Source organism: Oncorhynchus clarkii, chromosome 25 (genome assembly GCF_045791955.1).
Source record: "Oncorhynchus clarkii lewisi isolate Uvic-CL-2024 chromosome 25, UVic_Ocla_1.0, whole genome shotgun sequence".
In the NCBI taxonomy this organism is placed as follows: Eukaryota; Metazoa; Chordata; class Actinopteri; order Salmoniformes; family Salmonidae; genus Oncorhynchus; species Oncorhynchus clarkii.
Window position 1 is genome coordinate 14031357 of NC_092171.1, and position 24149 is coordinate 14055505.

General features: G+C 44.3%; 1 protein-coding gene across 2 annotated transcripts in view; it reads left to right on the forward strand.

The window, feature by feature from the left end:
* The window catches only part of LOC139383419 (rho guanine nucleotide exchange factor 10-like), a 93685-nt gene that overhangs the window by 29735 nt on the left and 39801 nt on the right, over positions 1–24149 (forward strand). The window contains exons 9-23 of one of the 2 annotated variants that reach the window (XM_071127960.1): positions 80–191; positions 392–582; positions 691–870; positions 1346–1462; positions 1669–1761; positions 2114–2284; positions 4526–4671; positions 5145–5323; positions 10756–10871; positions 12990–13117; positions 16485–16585; positions 17089–17210; positions 17393–17479; positions 19850–20079; positions 20225–20382. In XM_071127960.1, coding sequence (XP_070984061.1) covers positions 80–191; positions 392–582; positions 691–870; positions 1346–1462; positions 1669–1761; positions 2114–2284; positions 4526–4671; positions 5145–5323; positions 10756–10871; positions 12990–13117; positions 16485–16585; positions 17089–17210; positions 17393–17479; positions 19850–20079; positions 20225–20382 — 2131 coding nt within the window. Of the gene's footprint in view, positions 1–79; positions 192–391; positions 583–690; positions 871–1345; positions 1463–1668; positions 1762–2113; positions 2285–4525; positions 4672–5144; positions 5324–10755; positions 10872–12989; positions 13118–16481; positions 16586–17088; positions 17211–17392; positions 17480–19849; positions 20080–20224; positions 20383–24149 lie in introns of both variants that reach the window. The other variant, XM_071127958.1, reaches the window with a different exon arrangement.

Sequence of the window (24149 nt, forward strand, 5' to 3'; positions counted from 1 at the left end):
AACTCTGCTCCTCCCTTAAAGCTTCAGTATCATGTTGACTGTGATGGTGGGCTATTTACTGTTGTTGATGTACCTGAAGATGCAAAAGCTGGTGAAGGCAGCGAGAGATGGGACCAAAGACGGCCTGGAGAAGACCAAAGCAGCGGTGAAAAGGGGACGGTCGTTCATCAAGACCAAAACCCACTGTCATGGTAAGAGTAAGAGCAGAACATGGACTTTGGTCCTTTTTGTGCACATTAGTCAGTTAATTACACTAGTGTATCTGGGATCTGTGATGAATTGGAAGCACTTAAGATTGTAAAGGGGAATTCATCCACTAACTATGTGTAGTGACCTCCTGGGTGATGCTGATCTGATTTTGAGTTGACCACGCCTCTCCTGTGTGTCTCAGAGAGGAAGTCGACCTGTTTTGAGGGTGAGGAGTCAGAGCTCTTCATCGAGGTGGAATGCTTCAACATGGAGCCAGTGCTCAGTCCCGTCCCCGAGGGGCTCTCACAACAACAGGTGGTGAGGAGGTGTATACTGGGCTCCATATTAGAGAGTGAAAAGACCTATCTGGATGCACTGAAGCGGATTTTAGAGGCAAGTTCATTTCACTTGATACATTTCATATACATTTATAGTGATTTCTTCAAGGGAAAGAGTTCCCACCACCCACTTCCTCATCATCCTTATCCTCTCTCTTATTAGCAATATGAAAAGCCACTTTCAGAGATTGAGCCCAGGTTGCTAAGTGACAGGAAGCTCAAGATGACGTTCTATCGTATTCGGGAGATTCTCCAGTGCCACGCCCTGTTCCAGATCGCCCTGGCATGCCGCGTGGCCGAGTGGGACAGTCTGGAAATGATTGGGGACGTCTTTGTTGCCTCGGTGGGTTGGTGGGCAAGTGAATCCTGTGCTGCGGGACATAGGAAGGATTGCATTCCTAATATTCTACTTTTAAAATTAAAGGCTGGAAGAGTATTTAACAGTGGTCAGTTGGTCAAAACTAGTGGGACTGAAAAGATCCTGTGCTCACGCCATGTCCTGCACTGGGCTTCACCATTTAGCATAACACTGACTGAAGCTAAAATGCAAGTTTCCCATTACTCAGTGTTTTTACAAATTGCCTCATTGTAAAGGAATTAGTCCCATGCCTACACACACACACACACAGACACTGCACATACACACAGCTGCGCTCGGTTCTTGGAGGAAGTGCTCCACCCTGATGTCTCTAGCTAACAGTTTATTTTGGCCCAGGACCCAGGATGATTCCATTCCTGACTATGATTGTGTTGGACTATGAGGTGTTGATGGCTTGCTCTCTCCCCCCTCTCTCTCTCTTTACATATCTGGTTCCCAGTTCTCCAAGTCCATGGTGCTGGACGCCTACTGTGAGTTTGTGAACAACTTCAGCACGGCCATGGCGGTGGTCAGGAAGACGTGTGCCTCCAAACCCAGCTTCCTGGACTTCCTCAAGGTCAGTCAGAGAGCAGTTGTTGTTCAAATAAATAAAAAGTATGCTCCTGTGAAAATACAGCTGTGCAGAATATGCATCTCTGGCTCTACGCTTAACATAGGAACGGGGGTCGATTTCAGACTGAACTAAAATAGTTTGTGGTTGTGTATTGGATTGTCCTGCAGTGCATCAATCATTAATCATTGATTGTCCTTTTTTCTCCACAGCATCGTCAGGATACCAGCAGTGACCGGGTCACTCTCTATGGACTCATGATGAAGCCCATCCAGAGATTCCCTCAGTTCATTCTGCTGCTGCAGGTATTGATTTCACTCTAGCGTCCACACTGCCCTCAGAAAAATATTACACGGATTCACCAGCAGAGGGGGCCGCATACTCACTAACCAAAGAGCTGCGTTGTTAAAAATGCACTACACTGGTGTGCGTACTCTTGGGAAAGTATTTCTGCTTCTGGTCTCTGGGCAATTCACATTTTTATCCTCACTCCATAATTGTTATGACTGAGGATAACCTTTTTTAAGACCGGCCCGATGGTTGTCTGAAGGAATCTGAATAGTTTTCAACCGATGCTATGCCGCTGTAGAGAAGCTCTGGGTGTGATCTGTGCTATGTAATGCTCTGAATGTGTCATCTCTCCACGCTTTATGGCAGGACATGCTAAAAAACACCCCAGTAGGCCACAGTGACAGGCTACACCTACAGATGGCCCTGACAGAGCTAGAAACCCTGGCTGAGAAGCTCAACGAGAAGAAGCGGGATGCTGACCAGCGCTGCGAGATCAGACACATAGCCAAGGCCATGAACGAACGCTACCTCAACAAGGTAAACACACACCGTTTGATCATGTTCACACCATAAAGTCTGTATGTCCTCGATAGCTTGATGATTTGTGTTTTTAAACAGATTTTGTTTATTACAATGTGTGTGGGGTGTTAGTAAAGTCAAGGCCTCGATCTAAGAATCCATCTATCCACAAATCTGATACACAGTTGAAGTCTACATACACCGTAGCCAAATGCATTTAAACTCCATTTTTCACAATTCCTGACATTTAATCCAATCCAATTCCCTGTCTTAGGTCAGTTAGGATCACCACTTTATTTTAAGAATGTGATATTTCATAAATAGTGTAGAGTGATTTATTTCAGCTTTTATTTCTTTCATCACATTCCCAGTGGGTCAGAAGTTTACATACACTCAACTAGTATTTTGTAGCATTGCCTTGAAATTGTTTAATTAACAAACATTTCAGGTAGCCTTCCACAAGCTTCCCACAATAAGTTGGGTGAATTTCGGCCCATTCCTCCTGACAGAGCTGATGTAACTGAGTCAGGTTTGTAGGCCTCATTGCTCGCACACACTTTTTCAGTTCTGCCCACAAATTTTCTATAGGATTGAGGTCAGGGCTTTGTGATGGCCACTCTAATACCTTGACTTTGTTGTCCTCAAGCCATTTTGCCACAACTTTGGAAGTATGCTTGGGGTCATTGTCCATTTGGAAGACCCATTTGCGATCAAGCTTTAACTTGATGTCTTGAGATGTTGCTTCAACATTTTTCCTCCCTCATGAAGCCATCTATTTTGTGAATTGCACCAGTCCCTCCGGCAGCAAAGCAACCCCACAACATGATGCTCCCACCTCCGTGCTATACGGTTGGGATGGTGTTTTTCGGCTTGCAAGCTTCCCCCTTTTTCTTCCAAACATAACGATGGTCATTATGGCCAAACAGTTCTATTTTTGTTTCATCAGACCAGAGGACATTTCTCCAAAATGTATGATCTTTGTCCCCATGTGCAGTTGCAAACCGTAGTCTGGCTTTTTTATGGCGGTTTTGGAGCAGTGGCTTCTTCCTTGCTGAGCGGCCTTTCAGGTTATTTCGATATAGGACTCGTTTTACTGTGGATATAGATACTTTTGTACCTGTTTCCTCCAGCATCTTCACAAGGTCCTTTGCTGCTGTTCTGGGATTGATTTGCACTTTTCACACAAGTATGTTCTCTAGGAGACAGAGCGTGTCTCCTTCCTGAGCGGAATGACTGCTGCGTGGTCCCATGGTGTTTATACTTGCGTACTATTGTTTGTACAGATGAACGTGGTACCTTCAGGCGTTTGTAAATTGCTTCCAAGGATGAACCAGACTTGTGGAGGTCTACAATTATTTTTCTGAGGTCTTGGCTGATTTCTTTAGATTTTCCCATGATGTCAAGCAAAGAGGCACAGAGTTTGAAGGTAGGCCTTGAAATACATCCACAGGTACACCTCCAATTGACTCAAATGATGTCAATTAGCCTATCAGAAGCTTCTAAAGCCATGACATGATTTTCTGGAATTTTCCAAGCTGTTTAAAGGTACAGTCAACTTAGTGTATGTAAACTTCTGACTCACTGGAGTTGTGATACTGTGAATTATAAGTGAAATAATCTGTCTGTAAACAATTGTTGGAAAAATGACTTGTGTCCTGCACAAAGTAGATGTCCTAACTGACTTGCCAAAACTATAGTTTGTTAACAAGAAATGTGTGGAGTGGTTGAAAAACGAGTTTTAATGACTCCAACCTAAGTGTATGTAAACTTCTGACTTCAACTGTGTGTGTGTGTATGTATGTATGTATGTGTATGTGTGTGTGTATATATATATATATATATATAATTGCTCAGTGCCTGATACGGAGGAAGGTATAAAATCAGTATTCCCTACTGTCTAATTATTTGTCTGCCCACAAGAGCTAACAGCCACCGCATGGCATCTATATTTATGGAGGTGTGTATGCTGTAAAGTGCATTTACTGTGTCTAAATGCACACTTGTCTGTAAACGGGATGTGCTTAAAATAGTAAGTGTATATTCTACTTTAACTAAATATACATGTCACCCTTGACAAGGACCACTCTTAAAAGTTCTACTGAGATCTAACATGTCTTCCCTGCAATATCTTGAGAATGTATTTATAAATCATGGGTATTACCATGCATTTACAATAAATCCTAAATTCACCTTTGGGAAGATTGTCAAATCCATTGTAGCTGACCTCTGACCACTGCGTCTCCCTTCGTCACCCACCAGCTCCTGAGCAACGACAGCCGTTACCTGATTCGCTCAGACGACATGGTGGAGACAGTCTACAACGACCGCGGTGAGGTCATCAAGACCAAGGAGCGACGCCTTTTTCTTCTCAACGACGTGCTCATGTGTGCCACGCCCAACGTCCGGTAAGACCCAACGCACCAAACACGATAACCACCTTGGCCAGGATTTATATCCACAGACAGAGCACCCTTTCTGGGTATGATTCTGATCAGCTCCCTATGGTGGAGGGAGTGCCCTGTAATTACACTACTGACTACTGTATGTCCATAGAACACTTCACCACACTGGCCACTGGCTCTGGCAGGAAGATATTTGAGCTATAAGAAATAGTCATAGCTTTAATACAGCATACCATATGCCTGGCAATGTTTAAATAATTTAGCCTACCTTTTGATGAATTGTCGCTTATTTATTTATTCTAAACTTTAGTTTACCCTGGTTGTGTTTTCACCAACTCATACAGGAGTGATGAAGACACTCTTGATCAAGTTGAATCTTGATTGAGGAAACTTTTATTGATCACTGTGAAGAAAAGCAGTAATCCTCAGCCTATTGTATGTCAGCCTACTTCACCGTTTCCTCTTCCTCTATCCAGGTGCAGTGTGGATGGCAGTGGCAACGTCCCCCCGGGCCAGAAGTTCCTGCTGAAGTGGAGTGTCCCTCTGAGCTTTGTGGATGTGGTAGAGTTTGGCTCCAGTGAGGACATGGGCGACAACAGCCGCTTCACCCCCCAACCCCACTCTGGAGAGAAGGTGGTCGTCAACGCCAAGCCAAGTACGTCCCACTCACAGTCACAGGGGTCTTTCTGGGTCCCGATTTCTATCGTAATGGGTGAAATTAAATAAGATATGATGTGTGGTTTGGGGGTGTACAGAGTGCCCCAAAGGCCCGGAACCCTGATATTTGATTAGCTATTAGCTTGGCGGTCTGGACTGGAGGTCTGAAACTCTGGCTTTTCCATTCCATGATGCAATCATTCCTTTATGACCACATAACTAATCCTAAAGAGGTGAATATGATGTCTTATATTGAAATACCATGCCATTACTGTGCACAGTGGCTGTATATTGCATATACAGTACAGGGAGCAATAACTTGTTTTCTGTTGTGTGTAAAATAAATACCATTTCCTCTTACTGCTAATGTTACTTCAACACCCCCTTTTGAAATATTGATGCGTTCTAGATGATTACTGTAATTATCTAGCAGCCTGCTTGGCCAGCTCTCAGTGGGCTCAGATCAACACTACAGGCACTACATGACCCACTTATGTTACTAACCAATCATGGGGGGGGGGGGGGGCTTTCTATCTCGGATTACAGCGTTGCAGCAACCTACTCAATAACACAGAGCCAAGTTGCTTATAATAATAGATTCAGTTCAGACATCATCGACAAAGCCATCATCTTCTGTGTGCCAGGCTTTCCCTCTGGAACCAATGAGCGACGTTTAAAAATGGTGCGCGTCCTTGGCGAGTCTATAAGAAGCCAACTCCACTCTGCACCGTCTGCAGGGTCAGTGACTTCACTCTTTCCACTGGGTTTCCCCCCGGTCTGCTCTGGCAAGCTGTCCAGCCCGGCCGTTTCTTTAAACTCCTTATTGGAAACCATGCAACTATCATAACCAGACTGTATGATTTGTGGTCATAGCCATGCCGTTGCTGTTTTTAGTCCAGAACATTCACCCTGACTACCAACCAGGTATGGCTTATATGCAATGTAATGGTGCGTTGGTGTGCTTTTCATTTAGCTAGTGTTGTGTTCAGGTGGTGACAGCCGCTACACCCACTGGGGAAGGCAGGGAGGATGTTATGCACAGGAGGTTGGTGGCACCTTAATTGGGGAGGACGGGGTTGTGGTAATGGTTGGACCGGAATGGGTGGCATGGTATCAAATATATCAAAACCAAGGTTTCCATTCCATTCACGCCGTTCCAGCCATTATGATGAGCCGTCCTCCCCTCATTAGCCTCCACTGATGCTGTGGAGGAACTGCTTTATCGTATGCTAGTCATAGGTGTGGTTTTCTGTGCGTGGCAGGATGTGGGCGAGCAGACATTACCACCGTCTTATTCCACCTAGCTCTCCGCTGCCTGCTGCTCTCTGTCCGTCCCATCTGTGGTGCTAGTGTGATCTACTCCACTACATGTGTATAAAGCCGTTGAAACTCCTTCGTATCCCCTGCCACATCCCTTTGATATATTGACTCTTAGTTGTATTACCAGGGGTATGTTCTACTGTACAATGACGTTTAGCCACTGTGATGTTAGATGACTCTATTGTTTGTTAGTAGCCCTTTTGACTCACATGCCTGGAGGAGGATGACGGTCTACATCAAATCACATTCTATTGGTCACATACACACGGTTAGCAGATGTTAATGCGAGCGTAGCAAAGTGCTTGTGCTTCTAGTTCTGACAGTGCGGTAATATCTAACAACATAATACACACATCTAAAGGGATATAATGAGAATGTACATATTAATATATGGATGCGCGATGGCCGAGCGGCATAGGCAAGATGCAATAGATGGTACAAGGTACAGTATATACGCATAAGATGAGTAATGTAGGATATGTTAACATTAGTAAAGTGGCATTATTTAGAGTGAATTGATAAAGTGACTAGTGATCCATTTATTAAAGTGGCTAGTGATATGAGTCTATGTAGGCAGCAGCCTCTCTGAGTTAGTGATTGCTCTTTAGCAGTCTGATGGCCTTGAGATGGAAGCTGTTTCTCTTTCCCAGTTTTGATGCACCTGTACTGACCTCGCCTTCTGGATGATAGCGGGGTGAACAGGCAGTTGCTCTGGTGGTTGTTGTCCTTGATGATCTTTTTGGCCTTGCTGTGACATCGGGGGCTGTAGGTGTCTTGGAGGGCAGGTAATTTGCCCACGGTGGTACGTTGTGCAGACCACACCACCATCTGGAGAGCTTTGCGGTTGAGGACGGTGCGGTTCCCTCTGCTGTTTCCTGAAGTCCACGATCATCTCCTTTTGTTTTGTTGACGTTGAGTGAGAGGTTGCAAATGGATGTAATTGTGCATAAGCGTGTGTTATTTAAGAGTCCATTAGTTATCTACTGTTCTGCTCTCCATCAATATTTTTAAAGCACAGGACCCTGGGTGAAGTTGACCATTTGGGCCATTCCTTTTTTTTTTTCACTCATCCTCTTATTCACTGAAATGCCAGGGGATAAGCAAGCTTTCCTCTCCTCTCTCTCGTTGACTGCCCAACTGCCACTCTTGTCTCCCCTCCTCTCCCAAGCCTCTTAAGGCGTGGGCATATTTCCTATCCAAAATAGTTTGGAACAGTTTGTGCATATATTCTATATTTTTTTCTTTTCGTTTTAGTCTTTGGCAAGGTTTTTTTTGGGCTGTTCATCCACATTTTTTTCTCGATGCAAGCTCAAGTCTGTAGCCGAAGTCTACACCCCTTTGTTGATGATTGGTCAACAGTAGGGATTCTTCAATTTAGTTTTTGTCATTCAACCAAACATCTTAGTTAGACTGCGTGACTAAGATGTCACTATTAATGACAACTCAAAAATCTATCTTAGATTAATGTTGACGATTTTGAAAAGGTGTATACTGGCTACGGCATCTCAAGATGGACAAACGATACTATTGCTGCTTTTTCTCAGTTTTCAAGCGAAGGTCTTTTTTAAGGCAGTACGCGAGCACTGCCAGCTGAACCGAAGCAAGAGGAAGGCTTTACCCACTCACCCACCCGTTATCCCTCCATCTGCCCTCTAGTCTGCCACAGACGGCCTGACGGGGGCTGAAAACTGCACGGTCAACAGCAGCATCTGGACCGACAGACAGGCAGGCATGTTCCTAGCCAGCTGTCTAGTCCTGACCTATGTTAGACCCTCAGTAACCAATTGCCCTGAGATGATCCATATGTACTGAATAGAAGTCTGGTTCACCTCAGTAATGTTAGCTAATTGAATTTAACATAGAACTAGAATTGAAGACCGAGTATGGTAATTTTCACCTGACAGAAATGGATCAGGCCATGTCACCCCCCCTGATTTCTTAAATACTGATTAGATGATTTTCACCAGTCAGTCCTCTGTCTCTCTGAACTGGCTAAGTGGGAAAACCCTTATACTCAGCCTCTGCCTGCCTGCCTGCCCGCCCGCCCGCCCTCCCTCCCTCCCTCCCTCCCTCCCTCCCTCCGATATTCCAATATGTTCTGCCAAAGCCACTGGTGACCTGCCTACCAAAGAGGCAATGAAAACACTGTCCACCATATGATGTCACAGTTCCCTGTTCTTTGCTCTGGATGTCTGTGTGCCTACCACACGTCTGTTGTGCTCCGCTTAGCTAATTGGGACCACCAAGAGAGATGGGTCAGTTAAATTGACAAAGACTTTCAAACAATAAACCATGGCCCTTTGTTCCTCTGGCTGAGTCTGTCATAGTTCCACATTGTAAGAAGTTGAGTCTTGGGGTAAATGTGATAAAGCAGGTCGAAGGATCATCCAAAGATCCCGGTTACTTGAAGATGTCACAGGCTCTTCCAAGCTTTGTGAGTGTGCCAGGACCTTCACACAAAGGCCTAATTGAGGAGTTTGGGCCCTCGTTCTAATGGCTTAGCCAGTCTCTTCTGCATTTCACTCCTGGCATAATCCATTACTTTATGACCAGCCATGATGCTGTGTAGGTCCATGTACCTGTAACACATAGCACAGTAATGGTTGAGGTGGGTGGGCCTGAATCGTGGCCTGTGGAATTCCCATGGATGACAAGCCAAAGAGCACGACTCTGAAGCTTTTTCAGCATTTCTGTTCTGACCTGGTTCCAACCACTCAGACTTCATTAAGACAGATGATGTATGAATATTTGGACACCATTAGACAAGGCAATTAGCCCAATAGAGCAGAAACGCCATCTCATTTTTTACATGCTTCAGAATCAAAGAAATTGTTATTTTTAATCATATACTTGTCTATGCTTTCAACCAAACAAAATATTGTCTGAAAAATTGAAATATTGTATCAGTACATCAGTTAAGTGATACACAGTCACCTGGATATATTCATATGTGGAATGATGTTTTGGTACATGATGAAGAGCAAGTCCCTGAACTAGCTTCCTGTATGTACATTTTAGTGAAGTGCAAACATGGTAGAGGTTTCTCTGAGGGTCCTCTCTGGGCCAGCCCTGGGGAAGACTGGAGCAGTTGCCATGGAGCTGGAACACTAGGGCAGTGTGAAGGGCCATGTAGAGCCCACAATCCTGGCGCCAGAGATTCCCATTCACATGAACCCTTCCCCTCCAAGTTCCAATCTGCTGCCTTATGAGAGTGACAAAATAGAAGTTGAAAAAGTCATATGGTGAAATGATCTTTAAGCTCTTCCCTGCTTACTTGTTAGCTAATAGTCCCATATGCTGCAGTGTAAATTGTATCGTATGATGACTTGTCGGCAGGCTTGTCTGAAAGACGAGGAGGGTCATCCTCTCTATGCTGGAGGTTTTAATGTGAGCTACACCCTAGAGAGAAGGCTACGTGCTGGCAGAGCCTACAAGAGGCTCCTCGCTCTCTTTCTCTCTCTGATGAGTCAGACTCTCTGTCTGTGTCTCTGTCATTTACAGGCTGAGCGCTGACAAACAAAGCAGTCCGTTGTCCTGAGCTGGACCCACAGAAACACAGTAATCACTCACTTCACTTCACTGGCTTGTTGGTTAGGCAAGGCACATCTACAAAGATGCGCGCACACACACGTTTATATATATATATATATATATATATCACACGCGTGCGTGGAACCGCAGAGAATAGCTTGGCCCCGGGAAACTGCTGTTAGGTAACAGTACTCAAGTGAAAACATTCACAAAGCACATACACACACTCCGTCACTGTGGTTCAGTGCCATTCCAAGTGAGTTTGCTCACATGTCGCAGATCTCTGTGGGAAACAGTTCTGACTGTTATTGATCTTTGTCTGGCAGTAGGTCTTATTTGACCTGCTTTCAATGCCCAGGAATTTCCTTTGAGCTATTTATGGCTCATATCCTTGGGTAAATGGTTGGAGATGGGCTATGGGTTCAGATGTGTCAATCACAACTTACTTCAATTACCAACTTCACTTGGTAATAACATATATTTTTTCTGTTGACAGGGATAGTCCTAGTCTAGATAAGGTGTACATGGGCCCAGGGCAGCTGATTAGCTTATTCAACTTCTCATTGTCTCTCTTTCCAGATAAGCTGTACATGGGTCCAGGCCAGCTGTACCAGGACCTGCAGAACCTCATCCACGACCTCAGCCTGGTCAACCAGATCTCCAGCATGATCGGTAGCCTCAAGGGAAACTACCAGGTGAGCAGCATTTATCGCTGCATTCATTTTAAGGCTTGTTTTCTGTGAGTGAAAATGCAAGTACAGTGGGGCAAAAAAGTATTTAGTCAGCCACCAATTGTGCAAGTTCTCCCACTTAAAAAGATGAGAGGCCTGTCATTTTCATCATAGGTACACTTCAACCATAACAGACAAAATGAGAAGAAAAAAAATCAGAAAATCACATAGTATGATTTTTTTAATGAATTTATTTGCAAATTATGGTGGAAAATAAGTATGCTCACCTACAAACAAGCAAGATTTCTGGCTCTCACAGACCTGTAACTTCTTCTTTAAGAGGCTCCTCTGTCCTCCACTCATTACCTGTATTAATGGCACCTGTTTGAACTTGTTATCAGTATAAAAGACACCTGTCCACAACCTCAAACAGTCACACTCCAAACTCCACTATGGCCAAGACCAAAGAGCTGTCAAAGGACACCAGAAACAAAATTGTAGACCTGCACCAGGCTGGGAAGACTGAATCTGCAATAGGTAAGCAGCTTGGTTTGAAGAAATCAACTGTGGGAGCAATTATTAGGAAATGGAAGACATACAAGACCACTGATAATCTCCCTCGATCTGGGGCTCCACGCAAGATCTCACCCCGGGGGGTCAAAATGATCACAAGAACGGTGAGCAAAAATCCCAGAACCACACGGGGGGACCTAGTGAATGACCTGCAGAGAGCTGGGACCAAAGTAACAAAGCCTACCATCAGTAACACACTACGCCGCCAGGGACTCAAATCCTGCAGTGCCAGACGTGTCCCCCTGCTTAAGCCAGTACATGTCCAGGCCCATCTGAAGTTTGCTAGAGAGCATTTGGATGATCCAGAAGAAGATTGGGAGAATGCCATATGGTCAGATGAAACCAAAATATAACTTTTTGGTAAAAACTAAACTAGTCGTGTTTGGAGGACAAAGAACACCATACCTACTGTGAAGCATGGGGGTGGAAACATCCTGCTTTGGGGCTGTTTTTCTGCAAAGGGACCAGGATGACTGATCCGTGTAAAGGAAAGAATGAATGGGGCCATGTATCGTGAGATTTTGAGTGAAAACCTCCTTCCATCAGCAAGGGCATTGAAGATGAAACGTGGCTGGGTCTTTCAGCATGACAATGATCCCAAACACACCGCCCGGGCAACGAAGGAGCGGCTTCGTAAGAAGCATTTCAAGGTCCTGGAGTGGCCTAGCCAGTCTCCAGATCTCAACCCCATAGAAAATCTTTGGAGAGAGTTGAAAGTCCGTGTTGCCCAGCAACAGCCCCAAAATATCACTGCTCTAGAGGAGATCTGCATGGAGGAATGGGCCAAAATACCAGCAACAGTGTGTGAAAACCTTGTGAAGACTTACAGATAACGTTTGACCTCTGTCATTTCCAACAAAGGGTATATAACAAAGTATTGGGAAACTTTTGTTATTGACCAAATACTTATTTTCCACCATAATTTGCAAATAAATTCATAAAAAATCTTACGATGTGATTTTCTGGATTTTTTTTCTTCTAATTTTGTCTGTCATAGTTGAAGTGTACCTATGATGAAAATTACAGGCCTCTCATCTTTTTAAGTGGGAGAACTTGCACAATTGGTGGCTGACTAAATACTTTTTTGCCCCACTGTATATTATTTGCCTGTGTGTAAATATGTCCCTGAGGTTTTGATGTGTCATGTCGAGCTGTGGCCCCAGCAGACAGAGAGAGAGAGGGCCCTGACAAACACTGTAGTCTGGTGTACAGTAATTTGCCCAGACAGCGCTGTGTGGTGCTGGACTGTGAGACTTAACTAGCCAGTGTTTGTCCATGTGAGTCCTGTCAGAGACAGAGGGCATAGTGGTGGGGGAGCAGAGAACAGGCCAGAGGCACACAGAGAGACATGTGTTTCACACACACAACACAGAGGGGGGGGGGGTGATTTGTGGTCAATTTGTAAGAGCTGGTGTGTGGAGTCAATCTCTGGTCGCCCAATGACATGATTTGAAAACTAGATCTATTACGGTTTTCATCTGACATTATGGACAATGTTATAAGCAGTGTCTTGTGGTAATACTTTCTGACTCATTATTTTTTTTCTCTCTTCATCCCCCTCTCTTGTAGAACGTTAACCCTACGGTGGCCCATGACTGGGTGTCGGGTCTGCAGCGTCTCATTCTGAAGAAGGAGGAGGAGATCCGGGCTGCAGATCGCTGTAGGATCCAGCTGCAGCTGCCTAGCAAACAGGACAAGTCAGTGTCTCACCCACATCACTCTCTCTCTCGCACACTAGGTCAGGGCCCTATGTCCTCACTCCCTCACTGTGATAAACAACTTGAGTTTTGTTCTAATCTGATCTCAGGGGTATGATTTGGGTCTGTTCGAGCTCTTTGCTCTCTTTTTTTTTATTTTTTTATTTTACCTTTATTTAACCAGGCAAGTCAGTTAAGAACAAATTCTTATTTTTGACGGCTGTGGGTTAATCGCAACCTTCCGGTTACTAGTCCAACACTCTAACCACTAGGCTACCCTGCCGCCCTCTGCTGTGGATCAGTGTGTCTCTCACCTCAGAGAAGACAGTGCCGCTGTTTCATTCACTCATTACTATAGGAGAGTACTCCCTCCACATGGTCCTTCCATGGCCCACTGGCACCTTGAACCAAATTTGATTACATTCATATTTTCTCAGAACACAAATAAAGGGGCCTATATTAGGCTATAAATACATATCTTAGGCTATAAATACATATCTTAGGCTATAAATACATATCTTAGGCTATAAATACATATCTTAGGCTATAAATACATATTTTAGGCTATAAATACATATCGTAGGCTATAAATACATGACGTTACTGCTTCATTTCCTCTGACCAGGCCCAGGTGGGATCAGAAAGGATCTAAGCTACCTGTGGCTGTTATAGGCTGCAGTTAATCAGACTGAAGCACAGATTCAGTGTGCACGAGTTGACAAATCACGAGGCAATTCAATGTGTACATTTTTTGGGGTGGCGTGAATGGGCTTCCATATAAAACAGCTTGTCGCTTGTCGCAACTCCCCATACAGTTGATGTCGTAAGTTTACATACACTTAGGTTGGAGTAATTAATACTAGTTTTTCAATCACTCCACAGATTTCTTGTTAACAAACTATAGTTTTGGCAAGTCGGTTAGTACATCTACTTTGTGCATGACACAAGTAATTTTTCCAACAATTGTTTACAGACAGATTATTTCACTTATAATTCACTGTATCACAATTCCAGTGGGTCAGAAGTTTACATACACTATGTTGACTGCCTTTTTAAACAGCTTGAAAAATTCCAGAAAATGATGTTATGGCTTTAGAAGCTTTTGATAGGCTAATTGACATCATTTGAGTCAATTGGAGGTGTACCTGTGGATGTATTTCAAGGCCTACCTTCAAACTCAGTAGCTCTTTGCTTGACATTTTTTTGAAAATCCAAAGAAATCAGCCAAGACCTCAGGGAAAATGATTGTAGACCTCCACAAGTCTGGTTCATCCTTGGGAGCAATTTCCAAATGCCTGAAGGTACCACGTTAATCTGTACAAACAATAGTACGCAAGTATAAACCCCATGGGACCACGCAGCCGTCATACCGCTCAGGAAGGAGACGCGTTTTGTCTACTAGAGATGAACATACTTTGGTGCGAAAAGTGCAAATCAATCCCAGAACAACAGCAAAGGACCTTGTGAAGATTCTGGAGGAAACAGGTACAAAAGTATCTTTATCTACAGTAAACAAGTCCTATATCGACATTACCTGAAATGCCGCTCAGCAAGGAAGAAGACACTGCTCCAAAACTGCCATTTAAAAAAAGCCAGACTGCGGTTTGCAAGTGCACATGGGGACAAAGATCATACTTTTTGGAGAAATGTCCTCTGGTCTGCTGAAACAAAAATAGAACTGTTTGGACATAATGACCATTGGTATGTTTGGAGGAAAAAGGAGGCTTGCAACTGAAGAACACCAACCCAACCGTGAAGCACGGGGGTGGCAGCATCATGCTGTGGGGGTGCTTTGCTGCAGGAGGGACAGGTGCACTTCACAAAATAGATGACATCATGAGGGAAGAAAATGATGTGGATATATTGAAGCAACATCAAGACATCAGTCAGGAAGTTAAATGCTTGGCCGCAAATGGGTCTTCCAAATGGACAGTGACCCTAAGCATACTTCCAAAGTTGTGGCAAAATGGCTTAAGGACAACAAAGTCAAGGTATTGGAGTGGCCATCACAAAGCCTTGACCTCAATCCTATAGAAAATGTGTGGGCAGAACTGCAAAAGCGTGTGCGAGCAATGAGGCCTATAAACCTGACTGTTACACCAGCTCTGTCAGGAGGAATGGGACAAAATTCACCCAATTTATTGTGGGAAGGCTACCCAAAACGTTTGCCCCAAGTTAAACAATTTCAAGGTAATGCTTTCAAATACTCATTGAGTGTATGTAAACTTCTGACCCACGGAATGTGATGAAAGTGATAAAAGTTGAAATAAATCATTCTCTCCTTTTATTCTGACATTTCACATTCTTAAAATGAAGTGGTGATCCTAAGACGGGACATTTTTACTAGGATTAAATGTCAGGAATTGTGAAAAACTGAGTTTAAATGTATTTGGCTAAGGTGTATGTAAACTTCCGACTTCAACTGTATATTATACCCACATTTTCAGACGCAATTAGCTTTGACCACATGTAGGCCAAATGATTTGATATTTATAAAAAGGAAGCCTGATGAAGTAATGTTTTAAGTCAGCTAGCCCTACTGTACTTTTATATTTGTATGAGAGGGATTGTAGGCCTAATTTTTCATTTTTGATAGGCTAACGTTACTTGATGAAGACCGGCTGTTAGCAACTCTGCTTTTGTCTTGAAGCTAAAATGTAATGAGTATAGCCTTCAGACGAGAAAATAAACCCTTTTATTTATAAACCTTTTTATTTTCTGCACGTCCGTGTGTATTGTTGCGTTATTCAAGAGTGTGATGTGGTTTGGTTCCGTTTTTCAATCGTGTAATATGGTTAAGATGAAAAGTCGCGTACATAGTTGAGGCATGCTGGCTAGTGCCTGTACTGGGATATTTTATAGGGATTGTTACGGTAAATGTCCGTTGCCTAGCGCCAAACCCACATGACGTTCCTTTGTGGATGTGAATTTAAAAGTTCATGTACATATTATGTCAATTGAAATGTCAGTGCGCTGCCTCTTTCAACTTTTGCCAATGAGAAAAGCCCCTAACGAGAGCAGGATCACATGTCCTTTCAGCTGTTAAGGTCACACAGATTCCCCTACCCCGACAGCAACCCATGACACCCACCATCTCTAATTTGTTCTGTAGTTAGAAACGGATCTCACATCCCATCTCACATCCTGATATTACGAGGTTCTGACCACTAGAATGTGCTGTTCCTGCTATTTGCTGATTATTAAAAAATTAATTGAAGTGAATGTTGTGATGCAGAACCGTTAATACACTCCAGGATTCAATCTCTATGCAACAGACTCTATCTAGTGGATACTGTCACTGTCTCAACACTGCTGTCTAATTTATCTCTTGCTCTCGCTCTCTTTCTCTCTCTCTCCCTCTTAGCAGGTCTGGCAGGGCCACATACTTTTCTGCTGTGTTCAATACCTTATCTCCAGCCATCAAACAGTCCTGGATCAGTAACCTGCAGATGGCCAAGCTGGCTCTGGGTATGTCTTAGTCTGACCTCAGTCACAATCACAGACCCAATGCTCTGTCTGTTTGTGTTAGATATTTAGTGTTCCCTATTGCTTCTCCCCCCTGCCTCTTGTCACTTTGTAGTTCCATAGAGGACTGTAGTGAGTGTATGCAGCAGGGACAGCCTCTCTCTGCCTCACTGCCCTTTTCCACTTGTGATTATTTTAAACTGCCACTGGCTTCGTGGCTCATTTCCAAACTCAAGGTTTAGTTGCATAGCAATGGGTATTTAAAAATCAGTGTTTTACCAAGCAAATATCATGAGTTGAAATTCACTTTTTTTTCAGCCCTGGCTCATTGGACTGTAAAATGGATTGTAAAGTTATAACTTCTGAATCTGGTGTTCAGATGATGGAATTGGGTGTTATGTAACATATTTGGAAATGTAATATTTCACGGTTTGAATTTAGGATCACTGCTCCACACTGGAGATGGTGTTCCTCTTAGAAATGAAATTACGTGTGTGTGTTAACAGAGGAGGACAATCTGCAGGGCTGGTTCTTTGCGGAGGATGATGGTAACCAGATCAAGAAGCAGAAACATCCTCTCCTGCTCAGGCAGATGCCTGTGGTCATGTCCAAACTACAGGAGTTCAAGGTGGGCATCACCTCCCCCATACCACCTCTGTCAGCCATGGGCAGGGTCAATGGCTCCATCTAAAGATGACCTATCCCTTGACCGCATCAATCAGTTACAATGCCATGTAGGAAACTAGCACAATCTACGTACACCACTCTTCACTTTACATGTGGAAGTCTGTTTCTCTTTATCTCTGTCAGGTGGAGTGTGCGGTCCATAACCCCGAGCCCCACATCAACATAGGGAGCACAGCAGACACACCTGCACTCGGACACGGCTGTGTGTGGGTGAGTAAGACACCTGGCTTTCTATCATTTGATGACACTTTACTTGAACCCTTGGTAATAAGGTCTAAACAACAATTGAAGTCAAATATGTTATAAAAGAGATTGTCAATGGACAGCATTGACATCCATGTATGTACATCATTGCATTACAAATGATGCCAACTTAGGTCTGTTGTGCTTTTTTGACTAAAATGGCGCCGAAAGAAATGGCAGCAGTTTCACGGGTGCCCAACCAATTGTGCTATTATGTTTTTTTCCCTGCGTTATTTGTAACTTATTTTGTACATAATGTTTCTGCAACCGTATCTTGTGGCAAAAAAAAAGCTTTTGGATATCAGGACAGGGATCACTCACCTCGGATTAGATGAAGATTTTTTCTTCAAGCAGGACGCACAGGACATTCCCCGAACACCTGACAAGGCCAACATCCCAGTTATTTGCAAGAGGAGGTGACGCAGCTACAGAGGACACAGAGCGGGATGCCTCATGAGGATCCGCAGAAGTCGAGTGGGAAAGCTGCCGTTAATGTCAATATTACTTGCCAACATGCAATCATTGGACAATAAATTAGACGAGGTACAATCACGAATGTCCTACCAACGGAACATCAAAAACTGTAATATCCTATGTTTCACAGAGTCGTGGCTGAATGTTGACATGGATATTCAGCTAGCGGGATATACGCTGCACCGGCAAGATGGAACAACACACTCCGGTAGTGGGAGGGGGGGGGTGCGGTCTGTGCATATTTGTAAACAAAAGCTGGTGCACAATCCAAGGAAGTCTCTAGATTTTGCTTGCCTGAGTATCTTGTGATTAATTGCAGGCCACTCTACTTGCCTAGAGTTTTCAGCTACACTTTTTGTGGCTGTTTATTTACCACCACAGACGGATTCTGGCACTAAGACCACTCAGTCAGCTGTATAAGGAAATAAGCAAACAGGAAACCACTCACCCAGAGGCGGTGCTCCTAGTGGCCGGAGACTTTAATGCCGGGAAACTTAAATCCGTTCGGCCTCCGACCGCAAGGCACGACAGAGGGTACTGCGTACGGCCCAGTACATCACTGTGGCTAAGCTGCCCTGCCATCCAGTACCTCTACAACAGGTGGTGTCAGAGGAAGGCCCTAAAAATTGTCAAAGACCCCAGCCACACCAGTCATAGACTGTTCTCTCTACTACCGCATGGCAAGTGGTACCGGAGTGACACATCTAAGACAAAAAGGGCTTCTCAACAGTTTTTACCCACAAGCCATAAGACTCCTGAACAGGTAATCAAATGGCCACCCGGACTATTTGCATTGTGTGCTCCCCCCCAAACCCCTCTTTTATGCTGCTGCTAATCTCTGTTTATCATATATGCATATTCACTTTATCTGTACATTCATATACATACTACCTCAATTGACCCGACCAACCAGTGCTCCCACACATTGGCTAACCGGGCTGCATTGTGTCCCGCCACCCACCACCTGCCAACTCCTCTTTTACGCTACTGCTACTCTCTGTTCGTCATATGTGCATAGTCACTTTAACCATATCTACATGTTCACGCTACCTCAATCAGCCCGACTAACCGGTGTCTGTATGTAGCCTCGCTACTATTATAGCCTCACTACTGTTGTTTTTCACTGTCTTTTTACTGTTTTTATTTCTTACCTATTGTTCACCTAATACCTTTTTTGCACTGTTGGTTAGAGGCTGTAAGTAAGTATTTCACTGTAATGTCTACACCTGTTGTATTCGGCGCACGTGACAAACTTTGATTTGATTTGTAACCAGTGCCAATTATTGCGAGTAGCCATTTTACTCATCAGCTTTAAATCCCTATTTAGAAAAAGCTTTCTTCCACTCCGTGAGATCGGAATTAAATATTGAACAGAGGCCCTTTCATTCATGAGCTATAACTCTGAACCAGTGGCATATTTACTGTATGTATCAGTTTGAGAGCCTCTGTGTGTATTTACTTCAGCGGCAGGGATAACACATCCACAGTTCTGTGACTCCAAATGTACTCCAGTGATGGACTGTTCTCATTACAATGACGGCTCCCACTTTTCCATTGTAAATGACTCACTGTTGGCCTGGATTTGAGAGGGCTGTTCTCTCCCACTCTACGCTCCTATTGGTCAGTCTGCTGTACAGTTGTCTGCTGGAGTGGTTAAAAGCGTTGTTAATGTTTGTTGTCGTGGTTGTTGTTTCCCCATTTTATCTATTATATCACAACCCCTGATGAGGTCAGAATTAGAAAGCTCTGTAGAAAGGATTGTATTTTCTAGCTGGTGCATGGAGTCTTTCCTGGTCAGGTCATGTGGTCATGAAAAACGTATTTCCCTACTCCTAACTGTTACTACTCCTAACCCCTGTTCAGGTGGCGAGCTGCACCAACCAGATGGGTCAGATAGCCATCGTGGCCATGCAGAACTCCAGCCCCAAGGTGACAGAGTGTTTCAATGTGGAGTCTCGGATCCTGTGCATGGCTTATGTACCCATGGAGCAGAGTACCCAGGAGAATAGGATGGGGAACCCCGAAAATAACCTCTCCTTAGTGGGGAAGGCCAGTGACAACCCTACTGTCTGCCTGGGCATGGAGGAGGGCAGGTATGTGATGTCAACAGATAATGTAGTCATAGCTTACTCTGGGTTCTGCTGTCAGCTAAATAAATCTACTCATTGATTTTATTGTATTTGATTTAGAAACACAACTCATGAAATCACTTCACAACCTTTCTCTGCCTCTCTGCAGTATCATAGTCTATAAGAGCAGCCAGCAGTCCAAGAAGGTGCGTCTCCAACACTTCTTCATCCTCGACAAGTCCACTGTGACCAGCCTGGTGCACAAGAAGCAGTGTTTATACGCTGGCCTTGTGAGTGGCTCAGTTGCCATCTACTCCAGAGCACAAGGTGAGGCTTGTTCTGAAGGCTGTCTGTCTCTTAACACTAGAACTGCCTTTCCGCCTATAAAAACCCGCTAGAGAACGTTGCCGCAAGGTGCAGCAAACATGAGCAGCGATGGTTGATAAATAGTGCATAAACTACACTATACAGTGCCTTTGGAAAGTATTCAGACCCCTTGACGTATTTCACATTGTGTTACGTTACAGCCTTATTCTTAAATGGATTACATTTAAAAAAAATCCTCAGCAATCTACACACAACACCACATATTGGCAAAGCGAAAACAGAGTATATATATATATAATAAATAAATAAGAATGGCCTTGCTTAGGGAGGTGACCAAGAACCCAATGGTCACTCTGACAGAGCTCTGGAGTTCCTCTGTGGAGATGGGAGAATCTTCAGAAGGACAACCATCTCTGCAGCACTCCACTAATCAGGCCTTTGTGGTAGAGTGGCAGAAACAATGAGAAACAAGATTCTCTGGTCTGATGAAACCAAGATTGAACTCTTTGGCCTGAGTGCCAAGATTCATGTATGAAGGAAACCTGGCACCATCCCTACGGTGAAGCATGGTGGTGGCAGCATCATGCTGTGGGGATGTTCTTCAGAGGCAGGGACTGGGAGACTAGTCAGGATCGAGGGAAAGATGAAAGGAGCACAATACAAAGAGACCCTTGATGAAAACATGCTCCAGAGTGCTCAGGACCTCCGACTGGGGCAAAGGTTCACCTTCCAACAGGACAATGACCCTAAGCATACAGCCAAGACAACGCAGGACAAGTCTCAATGTACTTTAGTGGCCCAGCCAGAGCCCGGACTTGAACCTGATCGAACATCTCTGGAGAGACCAGAAAATAACTGTGCAGCAATGCTCGCCATCCAACTTGACGGAGCTTGAGAGAATCTGCAAAGAAGAATGGGACAAACTCCCCAAATACAGGTGTGCCAAGCTTGTAGCGTCATACCCAAGAAGACATGATGCTGTAATCACTGCCAAAGGTGCTTCTACAAAGTACTGAGTAAAGGGTCTGAATATTTATGTAAATGTGATATAAAAAATTTCAAAGATTTCAGGTAATACACAAACCCGTTGCTGACGGGTGTATAAAAATGAGCACACAGCCATACAATCTCCATACACAAATATTGGCAGGAGAATGGCCTTACTGAAGAGCTCCGAGATCATCAATGTGGCACCGTCACAGGACGCCACCTTTTTTGTAACACATTTCTGCCCTGCTAGACCTGCCCTAGTCAACTGTAAGTGCTGTTATTGTGAAGTGAAAATGTCTAGGAGCAACAACAGCTCAACTAGCTCAAAGTGGTAAGCCACACAAGCTCACTGAACGAGACCGCTGAGTGCTGAAGCGCATAAATTGTCTGTCCTCGGTTGGAACACTCACTACCGAGTTGCAAACTGCCTCTAGAAGCAACGTCAGCACAATAACTGTTTGTCGGGAGCTTCATGAAATGGGTTTCCAATTCGGAGGAGCCGCACGCAAGCCTAAGATCGCCTTGCGCAATGCCAAGCGTCAGCTGGAGTGGTGTAAAGCTCACTGCCATTGATGAATCACACTTCACTATCTGGCAGTCCGACGGACAAATCTGGGTTGGCGGATGCCAGGAGAACGCTAACTGCCCCAATGCATAGTGTGCCAACTGTAAAGTTTGGTGGAGGAGGAATAATGGTATGAGGCTGTTTTTCATGGTTCAGGCTAGATCCCTTAGTTTCAGTGAAGGGAAATCTTAACTCTACAGCAGACAATGACATTCTAGACGATTCTGTGCTTCCAACTTTGTGGCAACAGTTTGGGGACGGCCCTTTCCTGTTAGTTTTCCTTACAATAAATTGGATTAGTAATAGTTATAATAAGCAGTCCTGTAACAGCTTATTTTTGTAAAGTAAAATGTCAGAGAATGGTATCAACACCCAAGGCACATGGTCAAATTATTTTCTGCTGGTAAATAGGCAATACACAAACTCCTTACACTGTCTTTATAAATTAAATCAACCTCTTTACCCTCTTTAAATCAAATCAAATCAAATTTATTTATATAGCCCTTCGTACATCAGCTGATATCTCAAAGTGCTGTACAGAAACCCAGCCTAAAACCCCAAACAGCAAGCAATGCAGGTGTAGAAGCACGGTGGCTAGGAAAAACTCCCTAGAAAGGCCAAAACCTAGGAAGAAACCTAGAGAGGAACCAGGCTATGTGGGGTGGCCAGTCCTCTTCTGGCTGTGCCGGGTGGAGATTATAACAGAACATGGCCAAGATGTTCAAATGTTCATAAATGACCAGCACGGTCGAATAATAATAAGGCAGAACAGTTGAAACTGGAGCAGCAGCACGGCCAGGTGGACTGGGGACAGCAAGGATTCATCATGTCAGGTAGTCCTGGGGCATGGTCCTAGGGCTCAGGTCCCCCAAGAGAGAGGAATTAGAGAAAGCACACTTAAATTCACACAGGACACCGAATAGGACAGGAGAAGTACTCCAGATATAACAAACTGACCCTAGCCCCCCGACACATAAACTACTGCAGCATAAATACTGGAGGCTGAGACAGGAGGGGTCAGGAGACACTGTGGCCCCATCCGAGGACACCCCCGGACAGGGCCAAACAGGAAGGATATAACCCCACCCACTTTGCCAAAGCACAGCCCCCACACCACTAGAGGGATAACTTCAACCACCAACTTACCATCCTGAGACAAGGCTGAGTATAGCCCACAAAGATCTCCGCCATGGCACAACCCAAGGGGGGGCGCCAACCCAGACAGGATGACCACACCAGTGAATCAACCCACTCAGGTGACGCACCCCTTCCAGGGACGGCATGAGAGAGCCCCAGTAAGCCAGTGACTCAGCCCCTGTAATAGGGTTAAAGGCAGAGAATCCCAGTGGAAAAAGGGGAACCGGCCAGGCAGAGACAGCAAGGGCGGTTCGTTGCTCCAGAGCCTTTCCGTTCACCTTCCCACTCCTGGGCCAGACTACACTCAATCATATGACCCACTGAAGAGATGAGTCTTCAGTAAGGACTTAAAGGTTGAGACCGAGTTTGCGTCTCTGACATGGGTAGGCAGACCGTTCCATAAAAATTGAGTTCTATAGGAGAAAGCCCTGCCTCCAGCTGTTTGCTTAGAAATTCTAGGGACAATTAGGAGGCCTGCGTCTCGTGTAGGTATGTACGGCAGGACCAAAACAGAGAGATAGGTAGGAGCAAGCCCATGTAATGCTTTGTAGGTTAGCAGTAAAACCTTAATCAGCCCTTGCTTTGACAGGAAGCCAGTGTAGGGAGGCTAGCACTGGAATAATATGATCACATTTTTTGGTTCTAGTCAGGATTCTAGCAGCCGTATTTAGCACTAACTGAAGTTTATTTAGTGCTTTATCCGGGTAGCCGGAAAGTAGAGCATTGCAGTAGTCTAACCTAAAAGTGACAAAAGCATGGATTAATTTTTCTGCATCATTTTTGGACAGAAAGTTTGATTTTTGCAATGTTACGTAGATGGAAAAAAGCTGTCCTTGAAATGGTCTTGATATGTTCTTCAAAAGAGAGATCAGGGTCCAGAGTAACGCCGAGGTCCTTCAGTTTTATTTGAGACGACTGTACAACCATCAAGATTAATTGTCAGATTCAACAGAAGATCTCTTTGTTTCTTGGGATCTAGAACAAGCATCTCTGTTTTGTCCAAATTTAAAAGTAGAAAGTTTGCAGCCATCCACTTCCTTATGTCTGAAACACATGCTTCTAGCAAGGGCAATTT